General features: G+C 36.3%; 1 protein-coding gene across 1 annotated transcript; it reads right to left on the bottom strand.

Annotated features, from left to right (window-relative positions):
- Positions 1-590: 590 nt before the first annotated feature.
- On the bottom strand, positions 591-4,446 carry HEME2 (Uroporphyrinogen decarboxylase). Its single transcript, XM_039037049.2, has 6 exons — positions 4,016-4,446; positions 3,163-3,284; positions 1,991-2,101; positions 1,686-1,874; positions 1,460-1,585; positions 591-1,240 (listed from the first exon to the last, which is right to left on the bottom strand). The coding sequence occupies exons 1-6, from the start codon at positions 4,125-4,127 to the stop codon at positions 725-727; spliced, it is 1,176 nt and encodes a 391-aa protein (XP_038892977.1). The 5' UTR covers positions 4,128-4,446; the 3' UTR covers positions 591-724.
- Positions 4,447-24,101: the final 19,655 nt, after the last annotated feature.

Here is a 24,101-nt window from a genome sequence, read left to right as displayed (position 1 = left end):
GATTTAATTTTTGACCTTCCAACAAAAGCGTATATGTTTTAGTTGCTAAACTATGTTTATGTTAGCAAAAGGCATGTTTTTCATTTTCATGCTCTAATCCTTTATTTTATAACAATCATATAGTAGACAAGGATGTGCAAATAAAAAAAAAAAGGGAGAAAAACTCTAGAAATGTTTTAAATAGACATATGTATGCATGTGTGAGTGTATTTATATGTAAGATTTTAAACGTAAAAAAAAAGTGAATCAAACTTTATCATATAAAAATAAACTAAATTTAATATAAATATAAAAAGGATATGACTAATGAGGATCTAATATTATTAATAATAAATTTAAACATGTTAAAAAAATATTAAATCCTTGCATGTTTATTTAATAAATTTGATGATTTTTTTTAGTATTTATAATGATTTCAGTACTATCAATCAACATAAAAACTTCATTGAGATTTTTATAAAATTAAGATCTCGATGATTAAACTTTGAATATACATCAAACATTCAAATTTCATTTTCCCTAAATCATCACTAAATAAATTAAAAAAAAAAAAAGGATAGCAATAATGCATGCCCATAGGCCATAGTACATAGTTTAATCAAGAACTAAATTAATATTATCAAGAATCAGTCTCTATATGCTCTTTGAGAGCAACAAAGAGAAGATTAAGTTTACAACACTGCAAAAATTCAACTAAACAGAATGAATCAATCTCAACAATCCACTAATACCTAATTCCTTTAGCAACCTCAAAGAAATGAGCTACATTTTCCTCAGGTGTACCCACAACAATGCCATGACCTAGATTCAAAATGTGCTTCCCTTTACCTGCCTTCTTCACAGTATCATTTATCCTTTGGGTGATAAATTCCTTGGAACCGAAGAGAACACCGGGGTCGACATTACCCTGAACTGCTACATCTGCTCCTAATCGCCTCCTACCTTCAGCCATATCGACTGTCCAATCTAAGCTAACAACATCGACACCAGTTGAAGCCAGCCTCTCAAGTAAGCCCCCAGATCCACTTGCATAAAGAATCAGTGGAAGGTTTGGATGTGTTTTCTTCACAGATTCGACAATCTGCTTCAAGTATGGGAGACTGAATTCTTCGAAGTCCACAGGGCTGAGCTCTGTGGCCCATGAATCAAAGATTTGAACTGCTTGCGCCCCATTGTCTGCTTGGTATTGAACGTACCTCGCCATTGAGCTTGTAAACTTCTGGAGTAATGCATGAAGAACCTGCAGGAGGAATGAAGGGTCAATGCTTACTATGCTTGCTTGCTTAAACAGAAAGCGGAGCGGGGTTTTCAGGAAGTTCGGTGACCATTCATGAACTGAAGAGGACATTCATGTTGTGAGGTATAGTTACATAAGGAGAAAAGTTCACAAATATCTGGTGATGTCAACTTGAAATGAAGATAGTTATATGATTGATCCGAAATCATCGTGTGGCATTACCTTTGGCTGAGAGAAAGCGAGCCTTTTTATTTTGGAAAAGTGCTTCGACGAACCACCTTCAACCACGTACGAAGCAAGGGTGAAAGGAGCCCCAACGAAACCTAGAACTGCTGCTTTGTTGTCAACCTGGAAAGGAAAATACATGATAGATATATTAAAAGTTGAGAAGCTAAAACATTACATAAAATGAACTACAGACTGAAAAACAATACATGACATCTAAGACCTCTTTTCGCAGAATCGTCAGAGCTTCCCCAACATATGGAACATTTTCTTCAGGGACAAATTCCCTCACTTGGTCAACTTGGGCAGCTTCACTTATAGGATTGGCGATGATCGGACCCTTACCTTTGACAATGTCAAAGGGAATATTCATCCCTGAAAGCGGAGTGAGAATGTCTGAGAATAAGATCACCTGTTGCAACCAACACAAATAGAATCTGATAAGGGCAACAAACAAGTCAAATCAAAGGACTAACTCATGACTACAACTGTCAGAAAAATCATTGCTTTCTTCATATGATAGCTCACCCCATCAGGCTTAAAGACATTCCATGGCTGAAGTGAAATTTCCACAACAAGATCTGTATTTTCTGACCTTTGACGAAACGAAGGGTATTTTTCACAAATGATTTGGTAACTCTGTTGCAACAGACGTGCATAGCATGAGATTCGGGTTAAACATAAGTTTTCAAATTTCAAAGAGAATACAATTCATACAAAATAAATTTACACAAACCCAGAATCAAACTTCGTATGAAATGAAAGAATCATTATTTTTCCCACCTTTCATTGTAGATGCCTCACTAAAATTTTCACAAAGAATTAGTTAAATCTATCAACTCAACTTTTCTGTTCAAATCTACATCAATCCGCAGCCAAGAGCATTCCAAGACTCAAGAGTATCAAGGAAAACAGTGTCATAAAATTGAACAGTTAGTTGTGTGTATCACCATCGAATCTTTGTTGTATAAGAAGTACAGTTATGTATGCGTGTATATAAGAGAATTAAGAAGGAATTAAGCAATGATTTTTCCTGGAAGTAGGGGAAAGTGGCTTCTCTCAGCAGCGCACATGGACTTCTATTTGTTTGATCTTTGTACTATTTCAGGTGCCTTTAAATTCCCATTCTCAGAAAGTTTCTTGTTTTCCTGTTTTCTTTCACTCCCCATTGGAGTTTGTATCCAATAAACATTTTTATTACTTTACATGTAACAATAATATGTTCATATCTTGGCAGGAAAATGATGTTTCTCCAAGAACAAACTTCAAGGTTTACCCTCTTAAGAACAGAACCAAAATTGTGATTTAACGACTTAATTCCTAATTGTACCAAAATAGATATCTTATTTGGATGAACAGGTACAAGAACACAAAGAGGCTAAATAAAAACATAAATTTGGAGAAAGAAATTTTGGGTGAATTAATGAAACATATTCCCAGACCACTTTATGTGTAGTGCACTAAAACTATCCAGGTCATGGGCTTTAAATCCAACCAAATCCTCCACAGAGTGCAAAAAAAATTAACCATTTTGATTAAGAAAACCGATTATCACAACGTAACAATATAATGTTGAAAAAATAAAATTCAGATCCAATTTACTTTAAACTATTTAAAGAAAAAAAAAAACTCTATGTCAAGGTATATGAAAGAAAATGATAAAAAGAGAGGCTGTGGAAATCTTAGCCGTATAAACCTGCCTTCATGTACCTCCCTGCTTGCCTCATCAACCAAACTGGGGGTCTTTCCACATCCTCTCCACGAACAGCATTAAGCAACAATGGTTCTGCAGAAGTGGTAGCTTTTGGTTCTGCTACAGTTCCTGGATGTGATTGTCTTGCATTATAATTCTTATTCTTATGAGTGTTGAAAAACTCTTATTGTCTCACAACCAGAAAAACTCTATCTGACATTAGTAGCATTTTTTTCTATATGGTGAGGGATTCGAACCTTTTGACTTGCCGGTTGACGGTATACTATATATTTTAATCAATTGAGTTATGCTCAGGTTAGCTAATATACCATTGTTGATAACGTACACAGAATAGCAATAATGATAAATATACCATAAACTGTCCGCTTAAACTTTTGTATTTAGCATATCCTATACTTATGGAGCGTTAAAAATGCATCAAAAAGAACAAATGTCATATAACTTATCCACCTAAGTTTCTGAGTTTAATCATAAATTCACAAACATAAATGCAGAATTTCCAAATGAGCTAGAAATTGACTTGAATTCTGCACTGATTTCATTGGAGAAATGAACTAAGCCAAAACGCAGCAAGAAAAAAAAAAAAAACTCAAAACGCCCTGAAATGGATCATGGAAAGAAAGTCAATTCCATTATCACAGCTCTCAATCATTTCTACTTCCCTAAATCAAAACCCTAACAACGACGGAAACAATCCAAATTAAAGGTTCAATTCCACAACCCAATAAAGAAATTATCAACAAACACTAGTCAAACCTCAAGTTTTCCAAATCCAATTATTAAAAAACAAACTCAAATTGGGAAATTGAACAAAACCCATATCGGAAAAAGAACCATACCTCCAAGAGAACAATGGATTCGAGGCTTAAAAGAAGCGCATCGATTTCTTCTGGGGAAAGAAGAAGAGGAAGCAGAGAAACAAGGTAATGGGCTGTTGTGAATGGACGACATGATCTTGTTGCTGAGCAGAAATTTAAATTCAAATGCTCAGAATGCTGTAAATCGTCTTTATCATCTCCCTCTGTGACTGCAAAATCGTTTTGCTGTGAAGAGGCTGCTTAGATGTGTTATGTTGGGGAAGAAGACAGAGAGAAAGGGAATGGGAATCGCAATTGTGGATAAAAAGGATAAGGGCGTTTACCATAAATCATCTTATCAAATGTAACCTCCGTAGTCCGTACCATTATATGCCATCTCAACTACATGTTTGTAATAAATTTTGATGTCCATGGCTATAACTTTATCACTCATGAATTAGCTTATTATATTTGAAGATTCCGTTTAGAGGTGTTCAATATCTATACGGGGATGGAGATTCCTCGATTAAACGAAAAATGGAGAAGTGAGTGGGGAAAAAAATTCTCCATGAGCTAAACGGGGATGGGAACGGGGAATGCATTCCCCGCCTCCGCCCTCACCCCACCCTGTTCCCCGTCCCTGTCCCGATTAACTTCATATTTATTTAGTATAGTTACCTAATGTTATGTTATTATTATTATATAAATATTATATTTTTAAATTTCAAATTTGATTATTTGTTGGGAAAAATAATGAATATGTTTAAATTGAATATTTAAATTTAGATTGTATAGGTGAATAATTTGATTTATATTTTTTCTTTCTACTAAAAAAATTTAATTAGCTTTTTTAGGCCAAAATTTGAGTATTTTATCTTTAAATTCTAATTTTCATGTAAAACTAACCATAAAAAACAATTTAGTGATAAAGTTAATTATTTAATTACAATTTTCTCATATTAGTGATTTAAATTAATTGGATTTATATATATATAAAAAAAAGTAACGGAAAAAAATTCCTTGCGGGGAACCCGATCCCTGAGAATTCCCCGGCCCGATCCCTGTGGTGAATTTTACGGGGATGGGGAATGAAATGGGGAACGGGGATGAGGATGAGGAATGACATCCCCGGCCCTACCCCACTTCGTGGACATCTCTAATTTTGTTTTTCAAAGATTTAAATCGAAGATCACTCTCTGTACGTGGATCCTACTTTGCTTGATGATTTTTTTGTACTAACGCCACATTTACCAAACCGTAATGAAACTTTGTATAATCAGAATGAGATTTCATTGATTGATGAATCGTAATAGGCTTGAATTGCAAATACAATTGGATTGCTTTTGATTGCGTTTACCTAGAATTATGAATCTGTCACATTTTATTGTTATCGTTATTGTTATTGTCACTATTTGACTCTAACGGTAACATACGGTAACTATAATAGTAATGGTAATGATAAAGGTAACAATAAATGTGGCAATTCATAATTTTCATACAGTGTAATGACAACAGTAACAAGAAAGGTAGTGGATCCCATGTAATTTTCAACCACAATCAAATTGAACACCTTTTATTCCTCAATTAGATTATATGATTTGATTACAAATTTCAGGATAAGTCCCACATCTCATTATGATTACAGAAAGTAGGTAAACAACAATAAAAGTAATTAAGTGTGACCCACTTTTTACATTACCATTGATGAATTACTTTTCAATTGCTGTAAACATGACCTAAGAAAAAGATTTGCTTGTTTGTGTCATTTGGTAAAAAAAGAAAAAAGAAAAAAAGGTCTAATAGATGGATCAAACCTTTTTTTTGATATTATGTAGAATGGAAAATCAAACCCCTAATTTCAAAGTCGACAGTACAAACTTTATTCTGGTTGAGATATGTCTGTTACAATGTGTTAATAGGTCTTGTAACTTCAGAAGTATTTCAATTTTATATCTAATAAGATTCTATATTTCAATTTTATATTTAATAAGATTCTAACTTATCATATAAAACAAAATAATAGACATAATATTCACGGCTCGTGAATTCTTAAAAAAAAAAAAAAAGAATTAAAGACGTATTTACCTACAAAATTGAAAGTCTTGAGACTTCATATAGTCACAAATTTAAAATTTACGTTTTTGCTATTGTGTTGACTGTTCATTTTTTCTTTTGAGCCTTTCGTTATGCTCATTATTGTTACTCTTGTCAAGGGTTTTAGAATATTTTTTTCCTTATATGGTGCAGATTTCTAGCGAAGCTTTCCAATCGTGCCTGCCACAAAGATTTTCTACCTTGTAGATTTTTTTTCCTTTTGTTTCTCTCTTTATATTTGTTTATGTATGCCTTTTAGGGATTGTGCCTTTATTGAAAACATTGTTGTCATGGAGAGAAAGGTTTCAAATGATATTGTTGCACTCTTTCGTGTAAGAGTTGATTGATTTATTTGATCATCTATATGTTTATAATTCTAAGGTTGTTTGGTGTAGTTTTTTCACAAATTATTACATACTCAGTTGATGGATATAATAATGAGTAAAGAACAATATTTCTTAAGAGGAGTCTAAGAAATTTTGTTTGGACTATGTTTCAAACATAAGGCGGAAAGAACAATAAAGCTTAAAAAAAGGAGTATTCTATTGTAATTGATTAACTCTATTAGTGAAGTTCTTTTTCACTGAGTACATTATCCTCAAACGTAGGTGTAGTTACACCAAAACTGAGCAACCAATCTCTGTGTGTTTTTTCTTTTACTGTTTTCCATTTGACTTGTTGTCTTGTATCTTGTCTGTAACATCGTCATTAACTTGTAGATCCATTTATTAAATTCACCTGCTTTTTCAATTTTAGACACTTTTTGTACACAAAATTGAAAATTTTAACTTATTAAATACACATTTTAAGGGGGTCGCTATTTTGGGAGGTTTGAGTTTGGAGTTCTTAAACGTTAGTTTATTAATGTGTGGATTGTATAGAAAATATAGGTTTTTTAATGTTGAATTTGTTAAACATGTGTTCGAATTCTAATTTTGTTAAACGTGGTTTTATTAGGAGGGTGTTGAATGAGAAATTTCGGCCAACCAAATTTCACCACATCATTACAATGAAAGTCATTTTATTTGGAGATAAATAAACGATAAACTAAAAAATGCCACATATCTCCTTTCTGGTCATCCAATAACAATAATAGACTTTTTGGATTTATTGATAATTAAACCTTGATTGTTGTCAAGTAAATAAAGTCTCTCTGGTCCAACGTCCAACCCAATTTAAGCCCATAGAGAAAATTTGAGCCATAGAAGATATTGTCACCAAGCCCAAGCCTAATTTTAGGGCCCAAAAGTAGTTGGGCTCAAACCCATGTAAGGCCTACGAAAACTCTATAAATAGAGATCTTAACCTTCATTTTAAGAGAGATTGGAAGAACTGAAGATTGAAGCTCTAAAACTATGAATACTGAAACTCTGAAGCTCTAAAGCTCTGAAGCTCCCAAGTTTTGAAGACCGAAGCTCTTAAGCTCTCAAGCTAAAAAAACTCCCATAAGATCAGATGACTCTTTGAAGCTCTTGAAGTCAGAAACTCCAGACAAGCCAAAGGTTGATCCAATTTGATCAATAAGGTAGAGGTTGACCCAACCTGATCTATAAGCCAGAGGCCGATCCAGCCTGATCAACAAGATAAAGGCTGATTTAACCTGATCAACAAACTAGAGGTTGATCTAATAAGATCAACAAGCCAGAGGCCGATCCAAGTTCATCGACAAGCCAGAGGCCGATCCAAGTTCATCAACAAGCCAAAGGCCGATTCAACCTGATTAACGAGCTAGAGACCTATCCAACCTGACCAACAAGTTAGAGGCCGACTCAAACCGATCAACAAGTCAGAGGCCGATCTAAACTGATCAATAAGTTAGAGGCTGATCCAAATTGATCAACAGATCTAAGGTCGATCATTCAATTGAAAATCATCAAATCCAAAGGCCAATCATCCAAGAAGATCAACAACTTAAGGATTAAAGTTTACTTTTTGAGAGAAATCACCAAAGGATCATATATTAGACATTGTATTCACATACTAAAATTTATATAAATACGAATTTTATTTTCAACTAATCAAATTCCTTTGAATATCTCATTGGAAAAATTGGCATGTCCAGTGGGACATCTCTACTTTTCATCTCTTTCTCTCATAAAAAATCTATCTCATGAAGTAATGACATCTAAAGGCAACACTTCCAAAACTTCAAGCACCGCTTACATGAGACATTACTTGTGGTTGCTCCAAGGAAATCTAGCAATCTAAAGTGGAGCAAGTCTCTGATATGTCAAAGAATATATGAGAGTGAATGATAAAATCAACAAAAGGTGGGGTTGTCCTCAAGGACAATCCCCAACTAAACAAATCTACATCATCTTATGAACAATCAACCAAGGAAGTGTCAAACCCAAATATAATGTCAGTAATGATGGCTAACGTAGGTACAAGTGAGGAAAGATGACTGAACTAAAAAATAGGTGAGTATGCTTATGAAGGAAATCATGTTGGGGTTGATGCCCTAAAGCCTTGTGTCCTATAGTTTGTACGAATGCTTGTGTTGTATAATATATGATATTTTACTTCACATTTTGTTTTTTGTTCAGTTGCATGTTTTATTTTCTTTACCACAAACCAATAAACATAAAATCCCTGGTTATCTGAATATAACTCAAGCATGTATGTGGTGACATACAAGTAGATCATGTCTTGAGTGATAACCAAAATGGTCTGTAGTATATGAATAAAGGATGAAAACCTTATCCTGGTAACGCAATGGATGCAACCCGCTTTGTGGAATGGTCACAAGTATTGTGACTTGTCACAGATGGTTTGATCCTGATCATTCATGTTGGGGACATGCGAACAGGGGCGTCCTATACAAAGAGTTTGTATAAGACCTGACCACGAAGTGTTAACGTCTCGTTATATAACACCGTTCATGACAGAGACTTCACTTCACTAGGATGACCATAGGTAACATAACCTCAATCCTAAGTGAGTTAGGAACTCCTGTCAATGAGGATGGTCATTTGACTTGTATGGGTGTGAGTGGCCAGGTCGCCGATTCAAACCTACCATTTTGGGGATTCGTCTGATTTGGGAGCTGGGAACTCAGCTACACAAGATGGAATTCACTCCTTCCTCGAGACAGGGGTAAGTAGATAGATAGCTTCTTTAAGGGCTGCTTCCGAGACTTGAACGATGTGGTACCATACACCTTCTCTTGGCTCGAGAGGTGTTCACACATAGTTGGACTATGTTGTAATGTTCATTAGAGGAATCAGTGGTACTTAAGGAGTGAGATATAACTATAGAAGCAAAATGGTAATTTAGCCCAACTGTACTTACGAGCATCTGTGAAGGGTCATCGTACTCATGATTGGTTATATCCGATGGACCCAGAAATATATCTGTGGCAAGAAGAGTTCAGCTGTTGGTCTTTAGTGGAATGCCTGACAATTAATGGATGGTGGATCTTGTAGCTGAAGAGTTTAGTCAGCTATTCATGGGCTGTTGGAGCTTCGAGCCACAGGTTCATTAGGTCCCCTGGGTAGCTTGGATAAAGTCGAGAATCAGTATTTGGGTTAATTTGAAATGTTCAAATTGACAAGAGGAAGTTTGATTATATATGATATAATTGAACTGGTTAATTATAAATGATATAATTGGCTAAATGTATGAGATACATTATTTTGGAGGAAATTAGATGTAAATATGATTTATATCAAGTAGAGGATAAATTACTATAGTAGATATGTGATATCAAACTATAGGGTAAAATTATAATATGATTATATTTATTAATAATTTAATTGGTTAATTATATGATAATTAACCTAAAATCTCTTTCGAACGTGCGTTAGTGGAAAAACAGCGTCGGTTATTATAACCGAAGGATGAAAATGAAATTTGGTTTCATTTTGAAAAGTTCAGAAAAAGATCGGAAGGTTTTGCGTTGGTGTGGAAACGTAAACGATCGCTTAAAGTTGAGAGCCTATACGATAGTCGCTTAGCGCTTAAACGATTGCATACCTCGCGCCTAAACGATCGCTACCTAGCACCTAAACGATCGATTAGCTTTCCTAAACGATCGTATAGTGTGTCGTGTTTGCTAAACGATCGCCTACTTTTTTTTTTCTAAACGATCGTTCAGTAAAACCTACACAATCGTGTAGTTTCTTCTAAGCGATAAGCATTTAGCTATGCGATAGCTTCTTATTCTCTCCCACTTGCTTATCGTCTGCACGATCAGTTCTTCCTCCTACCTCTACCAAACTCACCAAAGACCACGCTTTGAGTTCTCACTTTGAGAATACCTGGGGCTTCTTTTTGGTGGTGTCGTCCCTGCTGCGTTCATTTGTTTGCGGTTGTTCATGCTGCTGTAATTGACGCATCTACTGGGCGTTGGTTGATCGAGTAGAGGTCTTTCGCTGCGTGAGTTCCATAGCTTGAAAAGCGTCTTCAACTGGTATGAGAACTCTCTCCCTTGTTATTTCTTGTTCAAAGCATGCCGATAATGACTGTTTGTTTGCATAACTGTGTGTTTGAATGCATATGGTGTATTTCGGTCATGGTGAAATTAGAGTGATTCGAACGCGCTCATAGAACTCTTCGTTAAGAGATCCTTCAAATCAAAGAGAGTGATTATGAAATTACCTCTTTAAAGAATTACATCGAAGGTCATGATGCTACTAGACGCCAAACACTGATTGTCAAGGATAATGACAAAAGGAAGACAATCTTGTAAGAAAGTCAACAATAACATTCAACTTCAATTGCTTCGTTATCAGTCCAACAATGCAAGATTATTGGGTTTTATGTCTTAAAACTCATGGTTTCTAAACAATAAACTTATTCTATTATTAACAAAGATGTTATTGAGGTTTCATTCAATAAAGTTGTTATTGAATATATGAATATCTCATTTCGTTTTAGAAAGAACCTAAATCCAATAAATTAAGATCCATGGCTATTACATGAATACTTGGACTTTGTGTAGTGACATAAAAGTAGATTAAGTTCGAGTAGATAGTCAAAATGGTCTATAGTATATGGATAAGGCTGGGCACCTTATCCTAAGGACACAATCGGATGCGGCCCACTTTGTATTCAGTATAAATGATGTGATCCTAAATCGTTCATGAGGAGACATGCGAGTGGGGGCGTCCTGTTCAAAGAGTTTGTATAAGACCGAATCAAGAAATAAACCACCCTTAATTTATAACGCTGTTTACTCTATAAGATTGACTATTTCAAAGCTATGACCTAGGTAACTTGACCTTAATTCTAAGTTAAGGAGTTTTGAGATTATCCTTAGATTTTCATGGGTGAGGGTTGGCTCAATAGCGCCGGCTCAATAAGCCTCCCATTTTAGGGGTAAGACCAGGTAGATAGCTGGGGACATAGGGTGCAAGACGGAAGTCACTCTTACTTGATTTTAGGAATAGTAGAGAGGTTGTTCCCTTAAGTGCTGACTCTAAGTCTTGAACAAGGGGCCATACCCTCTCATTGGCTCAAGAGGGGCTCGGTTTAGTGATTGGATCACAAACCAATTATTCATTAGAGGATTAGTGGAACTTAAAGAGTAAGATGTAATCTCGGGGGTAAGGCAACTTTTGACCCAACCGTTATTACGAACAACCTATGAAAGGTTGACTTACTGATTATAGTTATATTGAATGGATAGAAATATATCTATAGTGAGATAAGTGCAACTACTAGGCTTTAGTGGAGTGACCCGATAGTTAACGAGTGTTGGTTAATTGGGTTAAAAAGTTTAGCCGGTTAATCTCCGATCGTTGGAGCCCATGATCTGTAGGTCCATGAGGTCCCCTTACTAGCTCAATTGGACTAAACCTTAGAAAAGTGTGACAAACGAATTGAAGTGTTCAAATTTTATTTTTGAAGTAAAGCGTTAAATATATATGATATATTTAACCTAATGTTTAATTGTGAATTAAACGTAAAGAGAGAGAGAAATATGATTAAATAAGATTCAAATATCTGATTATGTTTAAGTCCAATGATAATCCCAATCAATATGAATCTCTATTCATAGTTTTAATATTTAAATCTTATTTAAACACCTTTCTCTCTCTCTCTTTATATTTAATTCACAATTAAACATTAGGTTAAATATATCGTATATATTTAATACTATACTTAAAAAACAGAATTCGAACACTTCAAATTCATTTGTCACACTGTTCTAAGGTTTAGTCCGATATAAGCTAGTAAGGGGACCTCATGGACCCTACAGATCATGAGCTCCAATGATTTGAGATTAACCGGCTAAACTCTTAAACCCAATTAAACAACATTCGTTAATTACCGGGCCACTCTACTAAAGCCCAGTAGTTGCACTCCTCTCATTGTAGATATATTTCTGTCCACTTGATATAACCATAACCAGTAAGTCAACCCTTCATAGGTTGTTCGTAATAACGACTGGGTCAAAAGTTGTTTTACCCCCAAGATTACATCTTTCTCCTTAAATTCCATTGATCCTCTAATGAACAATTGGTTTGCGATCCAATCATTAAACCGAGTCCCTCTCCGGCCAATGATCCAATCAGCACTTAAGGGAACAACCTCTCTATTATCCCTAAAAGCAGGTAGGAGTGAATTCCGTCTTGCACTTTATGTTCCCAGCTATCTACCCAGTCGTACCCCTGAAATAGGAGGCTTATGGAGCCGACATTATTGAGTCAACCTTCACCCATGAAAGTCTAAGGATAATCCTGAATAAACAGGAGTTCATAGTTAGCTCAGGATTAAGGTCATCGCTTTGAAAAAATCAGTCTTATACAATAAACAACGTTATAAAGTAAGAATGACTTATATCTCGGTTCACTCTTATACAAACTCTTTGCACAGGACATCCCCACTCGCATGTCTCCACATGAACGATTCAGGATCACATTGTTTGTACTGAATACAAAGTGGGTTGTATCTGATAGTGTCCCAAGATAAGGTACCCAGTCTTATCCGTATACTATAAACCATTTTGACTATTTACTTGAACTTGATCCACTTTTATGTCTCTATATAAAGTCTAAGTATTCATGTAATAGCCATAGATCTTAGTTTATTGGATTTAGGTTCTTTCTAAAACGAAATGAACAATTCATATATTCAATAACAACTTTATTGAATGAAACCTCAATAATATCTTTATTAATAATAAATAAGTTTATTATTTACAAACCACGAGTTTTAGGACATAAAACCCAACACACTCCCACTTGGACTAAAACTTCAGTGGTAACACATATATACACATAATGTTGAGTTGTTAAGTTTTAGAGAGAAATACAATAAACTAGGGTATCACATTATCATATACCGATGTCTTCACTAGGCATTATATATTGATGTCTTCACTAGGCATTATATACCCATGGGTTTTTCTCCCACTTGCCCTAGATTAAACAACCCATAGACCTAGACTCACTAGGTGACCCTTAAAAAGTTTAGCCATGAGGACCTTTGTAAATTGATCAACATACAGTAGACTTCTAACTTTTAATATATAGGAAATGCATCTTATATCCTCAACTTCTTGAGGTGATTATCGACGCTATCATCAAATATTGATGATATGAGCTTATGCTAAACCCATGTTATGGTTAAGCTGTCACACAACTCTTCCACTACGTCGAGGCACTCTCAACTTTTGAGAAAGATGACTAGGAGAAAGATGTATCTGACTAGTTTTAACAGCCCTTGTTATAGAACCAGCTTAATCAATGACTCTTGTTGATTTTCTATAACTTCCATGGAAACTTTGACACAATACTAGCTTATTACAAGATTGATGATCTTTAACGTGATCTTTTTCAAGAAAAATAGCATTTGTAGATACAAATACTTCATTTTCTTCTGAGTTGAAGAAGTATTCAGATTTTGGGTAGCCTAGAATAGGCATATTGTTGAAAGATGTTCCAATCCGTTAGGGTTTTGCACCAACACATATGTCGATTGTCCCCAAATTCTGAAATAATGTAAACAACTTTTACGTGTTGTAAACAACTTTTACGACCTTTCCATAACTCATATGGAGTTTTAGAAATCCTCTTAATGGAAACTATGTTCAAAAAGTATATAGCAGTCATTACTAAGTACTCCCAAAACTAATTAGGCAACTGAGCATAGCTCACTTATCAACCGAACCATGTCTAACATGGTTCTATTTCTTCTTCTTGATACACCGTTCTGCTTAGGCATTTGGTATAGAGAGTTATGACTAGATTCCTTTTTCTATCAAATAGTCCTGAAATCTTAGGTATATATTTTCTCCACCTCGATCTGATCGAAGTGTCTTACATGTTTTACCTAATAAGTTCTCAACTTCAGCCTTATACATCTTGAACTTTTCAAATGCTGTAGATGAACTAGGTAAACATGACTGTACCTTGAATAATCATTTGATGAGATATTTATACCCTTCTCGTGCTTTAACATTCATTGGTCCACTGAGATCTGAATGCACGATTTTTAAGGTTTCTTTTGCTTTAAGACATTTTCCAAAAAACGATCTTTTAGTCATTTTACCCTCAAGACAAGAATCACATAGAGGTAAAGAGTTGTCTTCTAACTAGTATAGATGACCACTTTTAGCCAATCTCTCAATCCTATTGAGATTAATGTGGCCAAGTCTTAAGTGCCAAAGATATGTATTTGAAGAAACTTTTTGCCTTTTGTTTTTCATTTCAGCCGTTCTTAAATATCTCAATATTCTAAAATATCCATCTCTTTGATTGGTTTTAACATATAAGTTGTTTTCTAGTAGAACAAATAAAAATACTTCTTTTGCTAATGAACACTTCATTTATGTCAAAAGATACTTTGTATATTGTTCTAACAAGAGATAGATTTCTTTACATTTCAGAAACAAAAAGTATGTTATCTAATATAATGAATCTATCTCCGGATAACAACTTAAAAAACTCCCATTAATTTTGCTGAGATAACCTCTCTTATTCAAAACCCTGAGAGTTATCTCACCTTCCGTAAGCATTCTTCAAAAACTAGTTTCCTTGTTTTGCTTTTTCGGCTTTCTTCTTTGCAAAGTACTTTAGGCAGTTTCCTTTTTAGTGCCCATCGTTGTTGCAGTAGAAAGACTTTCCTTTGTCTACAACTTTAGCCTTGCTTTTACGGCCAGTAGGAGTCTTCCTTTTCTCCTTACCCTTTTCCATTGGAACAATATTGTTCTTAGAGGAAGAAGGGCCAGAATTGGTCCTAGAAGACAATCCTCTGTTGAATTTGTTTGTGGTGGCAACATTTATCTCTGCTTCTTGTCCCTTAGATTTCAAGAGAGACCGATAAGTTTGAAGCTCATTGAGAAGAGTAGTCAGTTATATTCTATCTTGTTCATCATCGCATTTGTGTGGAACTATAAGAAGATCTTCGAAAGAGACTCTGGAATAAAACTGACTTGAATTTTCTCATCTATAACAGTTCCGTTTACTTTTGCCACGTTAAAATGGACCATCATGTCCAAATATGTTCTTTAACAGAGATCCTTTCTTTCATATGACGGTTATAAACATACTTGATGGCATCATGTCTAAGGGAGAAAGACGACTATCCAAACGTTCCCTGCAGAGATTCCATAATCTCTTTAGCAGTATGTAAACCATCGTGTTTCTTAGCCAAGACATCAGATATGCTGGCAAAAATGTAGACTATGGCTTTCTTATTTGCCCTTGTCCACTTGTCATATGCATCCCGAATAGTTTGGCTTGGTTTGAGCCGGGGTTTAGAGGACACTCCTTAGTTAAAACAAACCTAAAATCATCGATTACCAGTATTATATTCAGATTTGATTTCCATGTAGCATAATTGTCCCCACTTAGTTTCTCGAAAGCAAGTAGTTGTCTAACGAGCTAGTCATGCTGAAAATATAAAAAAATTCTATTAGTGAATTGCTATAAACCTTTAAATAATATCCAATCAGGCTTAGCAAAGAAAATAATGTACCCATCATTATTCTTATTGCAACGATACTTCAGAGGTTTAGAACAACATCTATCGAGGGCTAGTCTGTTACTCCTCCTTTGAATTGAGACAATCTCAGCTAATCACTATTGCCAGAGTAACTCATACTCCAATAGATCTTTTAGTTATCATTTGTTTGGTCTAGAATATACTAATTCTTAGTAATTCTTGTAAGTGTGATCCGTCATTTTTAGACCCAAAAGGTTAGCCCCAATAATGCTACCGAATTGGAGAGTCAATGTTGGGAATCGACCTAAGAAACCATATCCATTTCTATTCTCAACTTAAATCCATTGAGCTACCAAAAGGACCTCATGGACCTATAGTTTGAAGCTCCAACAGTATGTGAATAACTTATTAAACTCTTTAATCATATTATCCACCATCCGTTAACTGCTGGGCACTCCATTAAAGACAAACAGTTGCACTCTTCGTATTATAGATATATTTCTGTGTCCATTGGATATAACCAATCAACAGTACGATGACCCTTTACAAATTGCTCATAAGTACAGCTGGGCCAAATTACCATTTTGCCCCTATAGTTACATCTAACTTCTTAATTACTACTGATCTCTCCAATGAATAATAGATCATAGTCCCATTATGACTAAACCCCTCTCGAGCCAAGAGAGGGTGTGGCGCAACATTGTTCAAGACCCGGAATCAGCCCTTTAGGGAGCATGTTGTGTAGTTGAGTTCCCAGCTACCCAATTAGACGAATTTCCAAAATGGTCGTCTTGTTGAGTAGGCGATTTGACCACTCTCACCCATGCAAATCAAAGGACCGCCCTCATAGGCAGGAGTTCACAACTCACTGAGAATTAAGGTCATGTTACCTGTGGTCATCCTAGTGAAATGAAAGTCTCTATTATGAACGACGTTATATAACGAGACTAAACATTTCGTGGTTCGGTCTTATACAAACTTCTTTGTAAAGAATATCCCTGCTATATGACTGATTAGGATCAGATCATTTGTAGCACTTTACAACATTTGTAACATCTACAAAGTAGGCCATACTCGTAGTGTCACTAGGATAAGGTACCCAATCTTATCCATATACTACAGACCTTTTAGGTTATCAGTTAAACACGATCCACTTGTATATCTCTACATACATGTTTAAGTTACAAAGATAACCATAGATCTTAGTTTGTTGGTTTGTGGTTAATGCAACTAAAAAATCATATATTTCATAGACTAATGTGAATAAAATATCATATATTATTAATCACTGAAATGTTTGTTCATACATGGTTTACAAACTACAAGACCCTACGAGATTTAGGACATCAACCCCAACAATCTCCCACTTATCTTAAAGCTAGTAAGGGTGTACAAGATAATCAAATTACAAGTACACAAAACAATAAACTGGGGCACAAACACCCAGTACAAGATCTCCCACTTGCCCTAGTTCAGCTGTGATTTGTTCCATAGACCCATACTGTACAGGTGACCCTCAAACACTGTAGCCGTGAGGGCCTTCGTAAACGGATCATCAATGTTGTGCTCCAAATCCATCTTCGTGACAATCACGTCCCCTCGATGCATAATCTCTCGGATGAGATGGTATTTCCGCTCAATGTGCTTGTCGCACTTATGACTCCGAGGCTCACGAGAATTCACCACAACACCACTATTATCACAATAAAGGGTGATGGGCTGAAACATATCTTGAACAACTTCCAGACCAGTCAGGAATTTCCTAAGCCAAATGGCCTCTTTAGCAGTTTCACAAACCGCTACATACTCGACCTCCATGTTGGAGTCCGCGATGCACCCCTACTTGGTACTTCGCCATACTACAACTCCTCTGTTAAGAGTGAACACTGATCTTGAAGTGGATTTCTAGAATCCCTATCAGTTTGAAAATCATAGTCATTGTATCCTGTAAGGATCAAATTCTTAGAACCATACACAAGCATGTAGTCCCTTGTTCTTCGAAGATACTCGAGAATGTTCTTGATGGCCCTCCAGTGATCATATCTTGGATTGGACTTATATCTACTAACTATCCCTACTACACAGCAGATGTCAGGTATAGTATCTAACATCGCATACATCAAACTGCCTACGTAGGCGACCCGTCTCATTTTCTCAACCTCTTGAGGTGTCTTAGGACACTGTTCCTTAGACAAAGTAACTCCGTGCCTGAAAGGCAATAGACCCCTCTTGGAGTTTTGCATTGAATATTTGATCAACATCTTTTTAATGTACGATTCCTGAGACAGTGCTAACATTTTGTTCTTACGGTCCCAAAAGATCTCAATACCAAGAATAAACTATGCCTCTCCCAAATCTTTCATTTGGAATTGGGTCCTTAGCTAGTTCTTAACTGTAGTTAGTAAGCCTACGTCATTCCCAATGAGTAGGATATCATCAGACCTTATGTTCCAAGATCGAGATGACAGTTTCAGTCCATAAATGGACCGATTCAGCTTGCAAACCTTTTGCTCTTGACCTTGGAATATGAATCCCTCGGGCTGCATCATAAAAATGGTTTCCACAAGATTGCCATTCAGAAAAGCAACCTTGACATTCATTTGCCATATCTCATAGTCATAATATGAGGCAATGGATAAGAGGATGTAGATAGACTTCAGCATGGTAACAGGCGAGAAAGTCTCATCAACTCCCTCTACATAGGTATAACCCTTTGCCACCATCCTAGCCTTGAAGGTTTGCACCTTTCCATCAACATCCCGTTTCTTTTGTAGATCCATTTATAACCTATAGGTTTAACCCCATCAGGTTGATTTATAAGATCCCAAAATGAATTGAAGTACATAGACTCCATTTCGAGATCCATGGCTTTGATCCATTCATCTCTGTCAACATCTTCCATTGCCTTCATGTAAGACAATGGATCCTCAATCTCACCACAACTACCATAGTTAAGATTTTAGTTAAACCCATATATGAATAAGTGGGTTCGTAACCCTCCCACTACGTCGAGGTTCCCTCAACGTTTGAGGTGGATTTGACCTTCTAGGTGAACCTGAGTCAACAACTCTTATTGATGTAGTAGGTTCTTCAACAACTCTTGTAGAAGATTCAGTAGTTTCTTTGAAAATCTCATTCAACAAGATTTTGCTTTTAGGTTTGTGCTCCCGTATATGATCCTCCTTAAGAAAAGTAGCATTTGTTGATACAAACACTTTGTTTTCCTCAAGATCGTAAAAATAACCCCCTCGCATCCCTTTGGGGTAGCCTACAAATAGGCATAACCTTGAACGTGGTTCTAGTTTCTTAGGATTAGCCTCAAGCAGATATGCTGACAACCCTAGATACGAAAATGACGTAAACTAGCTTTACGACCATTTTACAACTTTAAAGGTGTTCTGGCAACACTCTTGGAGAGAACACAGTTCAGGCTATAAGCTGCAGTCTCTATTATAAAACCCCAAAATAAGTCAAGTAAAGAAGAGTAACTCATCATCGATCGAACCATGTCCAACAGGGTACGATTTCTTCTATCTGATACACCATTCTACTGAGGTTTACCAAGTGTTGAGAGTTGGGAAACTATTCCATGTTCTATCATATAGTTCTGGAACTCAGAATCCAAAAACTCTCCATCTTGATCAGATCGAAGTGTTTTAATTGTTTTACTTAATGCGTTTTCAACTTCAGCCTTGAATTCTTTGAACTTTTCAAAGGACTCAGACTTATGTTGCATAAATAAACATACCCATACCTTGAATAATCACTAGTAAAAGTGTAAAATATTCATAGCCTCCCCTGGCTTGCACATTCATCGGACCACAAAGGTCTGAATGCACTAGCTCTAGAGGCTCTTTGGCCCTATAGCCTTTTCCAGTAAAAGGCATTTTAGTCATTTTTTCTTCAAGGCATGACTCGCACACAGGTAAAGAATTTTCTTCTAACTCGCTTAGAAGTCCATTCTTCACCAACCTCTCAATTCTATTGAGATTACTGTGCCTTAAACGTAGGTACCAAAATTTGTCGTTGTCTTTAGGAGAACTTTTATATTGCTTATTTTGAGTTACGACAGCTTTAAAAATTTCTATGTTATGGAGGAAATTTGTTGCTATCGGTCTTAGCACATACAAATTATTTTCCAATTGAGTCGAATATATATCAACACCATTTTTCGAAATAAACACTTTATTTACAGGAAAATTAAGTTGATAATTACATTCGAGTAAAGAATTTATAGAAATGAAGTTCCTCTTTAACTTGGGAACTACATATACATCATTCAAAATGATAAACCTATTCTGTAAAGTCAATCAGAGACCTCACACTGGCACATATGAGATGACGTGCCCGATTCCAACTCGCATTGTTAACTCACCAGCCCCAAGCTACCACAAGGAACTAATTCCCTGAAATGAAGAACAAATATGGTTAGTGTCCCCAGAGTCAATAATCCAAGCATAATCATCATCTCCACTAAACAAGTTTCCAAAACCAGTAAATCGCATTTACCTTGTTTGGCCTTCTTTTTCTCAGCCAAATAATGTGGGCAGTTCCGCTTCCAGTGCCCATCCTAGTTGCAATGAAAACATTTTCCTTTGTCAACCCTCACTGGTTGCTTATCCCTTGGAGTAGCAAGTTGTGCGTTAGTAGGCGCCTTCCTCTTACCACTATTCTTCTTCTTCCACTTTCTAGTGTCGGAAGTAGAAGGCGCAGACTTAGTTCCAGAGGTCGAACCTTTGTGGAACTTTTTGGAAGATGATGAAGTAACATTTGCCTCACTAACCTTCTTTTTCTTGCTTTTCAGCAAAGATTGGAAAGTTTGCAACTCATTGAGTAGAGTTGTAAGGTTGTAATCAACCCTGTTCAGAACAGCATTGTTTACGAAGTGAAGGAAGCTTTTTGGTAACAACTCTAGAATTATGCTAACCTGGCTGGCCTCATCGATGCTTGACCCATTCATCTTTGCCACATTGAAGTGGACCATCATATTGAGAACATGTTCCCGAACATATGTTCCTTTCTTCATCCATGAGTTGAAGATGTACTTCAGAGCGTTGTGCCTAAGTTGCACGGACGATTGTCCGAACATTCCCCTCAGGGACTCCATGATCTTGCATGCAATGATCATGGGCTCATGCTTCTTGGCCAAAACGTTGTTAAAGCTGGTCAAGATATACGCTCGGGCCTTTTCGTTCGCCCATGTCCATCGCTCATATGCGTCTCGAACATTTTGAGCAGCGATAGGAGGTGGAATAGGACGACACTCCTCCATAAGGACGAACTTTAAGTCATCGATGATTAAAATCGTGTTTATTGTATTCTTCCAACTAGCGTAATTTTCGCCAGTCAGTTTGTCGGCAACAAGTAAAGATAAAGTAGTGGTAGCCATAATGTAAAATTTCTTAAAAATGAGCAAACTTAATAAATCTACTTGCATTAAACCAGTTTTAGAACCAATCAAGTTTTAGCAAAATAGTTCTATTGTACCCTGAATGACATCTATTTTGCAATGATGCTCAAGTGAGGCAGGGCAAAAGTCACCATAGGGTGATCAAGTGCCCCTTCACTGGAATGAAACAATCTCAACCATTAGATAGAAATAACTCCTTGTAACTGAATCTAACAGTCACTATTGTTCGGTCTAGAATTTATTAACATCCTTAACAATTCTGTGTAAGTGTAACCCCTCATTTTAGGCCCTAGAGTCCCGCTCTAATGAGCAAACCTTAGGGAAAAGTCGATTAGGACAAGAGACTAAAGCAACCCTATCCATTGCTGGAGATCAAATAAAGAGTTGTGCAAGACTGCCATCCTTTAGGGGGACATTCTCAGGGTGCTATAAGGCGATGCACTAAAACTTTATCCAACCTAATGAGAGAGACCGAGGGATATGTTGGCACACGTACCGCTCCCATTTACTATGAACATTCTCTCCATTCACCTTGTTATTGACCTACCCAAATGCCACCAGTAGGGGGACACTCCAGAGGTGCCTCGAGGCCGAGGATAGATCTCACAGTGTGAACTTTTTAGGGAGAAACGTGTAGAGGTAAAGTGAAGTATCATATACCCTAATTACCTCCCACTGAATGTTATACCTAAGGATTTGTTACCTTAAAAAATCCGACTACTGATTTTAACTAAGTGGTTTGTTTAATTTTCTAAAAAACAACACTTGCTTTTGATGATTAAACAAGTTTGATTCAAGTCTTATTAAATACTTCAATAGACTTTCATCAAAGTTGCATGTATGTAATAAATCTATCTAATTCACCTTTCCAGGTAGGTTTTCAAGTAGGTCTGTGACATTTTCATTGACTTAAGTACCCCAACCTAGCCAGAACCAGCCTTAGCCAAAATGTCCCTTATATGATACATTTGTTACATATTTAATCTTTTATTAGTCAATTTAATCTTCTCATGTCTTATCTCAACTTTGAATCCATCTAACTAGACCAAATACTTGTCGCCAATCTTTAGACAGTCAAATACTCTGTCCTTTAACCGAGGATCCGATTTCCCCATTGTGGTGCTCGACTTCCCTTCTGGAGTCGTTCCCTGAACCACTGGATTTCTACGCTTTTCCTTTCTAAAATCTGGTTCCTTTCTAACTTTGGAACCTCTAGTGGTAGGGGTCAAAATCCCCATCTTCTGTCTGTGTGCTCTACCTGCCACTTCCTCTTTACATTCTTTACTTAAGTAGTACACATGCTAGGGACTCACATTAGGACTCGGACTTATACATGAATTTTCTTCATTTCCCAAAACCTTATGCTCTGATACCAACTTGTTACACCCCTTCCCAGATTATCCTTTAAACCTGCAAAGAGATGTAACCGCAATAGTTACCAACCCTCTTGCTGGTACTTACTGCCTACTAACCTGCTTAACCTGACTTAGAAACTTTAAATGCATATATATACTCAATCATCAACTTAAACCAAATAACAATCATTAATAGAGTTCTATATTACTTTTCAATAATATAACTTATACACTTTACAGAAGCAGTAAGCCCAATACACTCAACTAGTCCCTACATGACATAACACATGCATACTACTTTATACATAGCCCACACTTAGACTTTCTAACATCTTGGTCTTAAGTGGCAGAGCAACAATAGAGTCGTCTTCTGGGGAGTGACCGCTACCTGTGGTCAAGACATTTAAATAGGGTGAGCTAGAAACCCAATGAGTGACTAACCTTTGAAATGTAAGAGACATACTTAATAATCATGCTTAATAAAGAGATCATGAACTGAAAAGCGTAGTTGAAAACTGAGAAATTGGTCAAGCAAGTAATTACATAAAACTTCTCTACTAGAATTTAAACATAACATCGGCATCATAGACATCAGCTTTAGAAGGCCCTTAGGCCTCAGCTTCCACATTAAATATCTTACAAGAGAGCGACTTCTCTAGTCTGCTCTTGAACATAACCTTATTGAACCTCAACTTGGTTGGGGAGGGACCCTCTGGCTCAACTTCCACTATAACCTTAGTCGAGGTGTGTCACTTCTGACCATTTTTTATGTCTTTAATTGTAACTCATCGAACAACTTCATAACACTTGAAGCATAAAACATTATAACGTTCTATGAATACTTCCTGAATCTTAGTTGAGAACGAGCATTCATCGCTCAAGCTCCCAACGTCTGTATCATGCCAAGAGACCTATACTTCGACCTCGGTTATTGAAATATGGCCTAGGAGACCCATACTTTGGCCTCTCAAATATGGCCTAAGAAACCCATACTTCGACCTCTCAAATATGGCCTAAGAGATCCATACTTCGGCCTCATCTTTAGAACTTTCTACGTGCACTGGAGTTACTAAGTACCGTCAACACCTTAGGTACTTCCTGGACATCTTCCATGCTTTCAGTATCCGCTTACTAAAAACATATCATGCTTTAACATCATACATATTATGAATCTTTTAGAACGTAGGTTTAAGCTTAGCATTTGTGGAAACTTAGCTACCGTCTTTAGAATGCATGCTTCAACATAGAATGCTTTATATGAAATAAGGCTATCATATTACCTTGGCATGCGATCAAACAAGTACATACTTGAGGAAAATGCTAAGCAATCTCATAAGGCTTCATTGCTTGAAAACATATAAACTTATCAACAATTATC

This window comes from Benincasa hispida, chromosome 7, assembly GCF_027475165.1.
Source record: "Benincasa hispida cultivar pf3 chromosome 7, pf3_genome.v1.1, whole genome shotgun sequence".
Taxonomy (NCBI): domain Eukaryota; kingdom Viridiplantae; phylum Streptophyta; class Magnoliopsida; order Cucurbitales; family Cucurbitaceae; genus Benincasa; species Benincasa hispida.
This window is presented reverse-complemented; position numbering and strand designations above follow the sequence as displayed.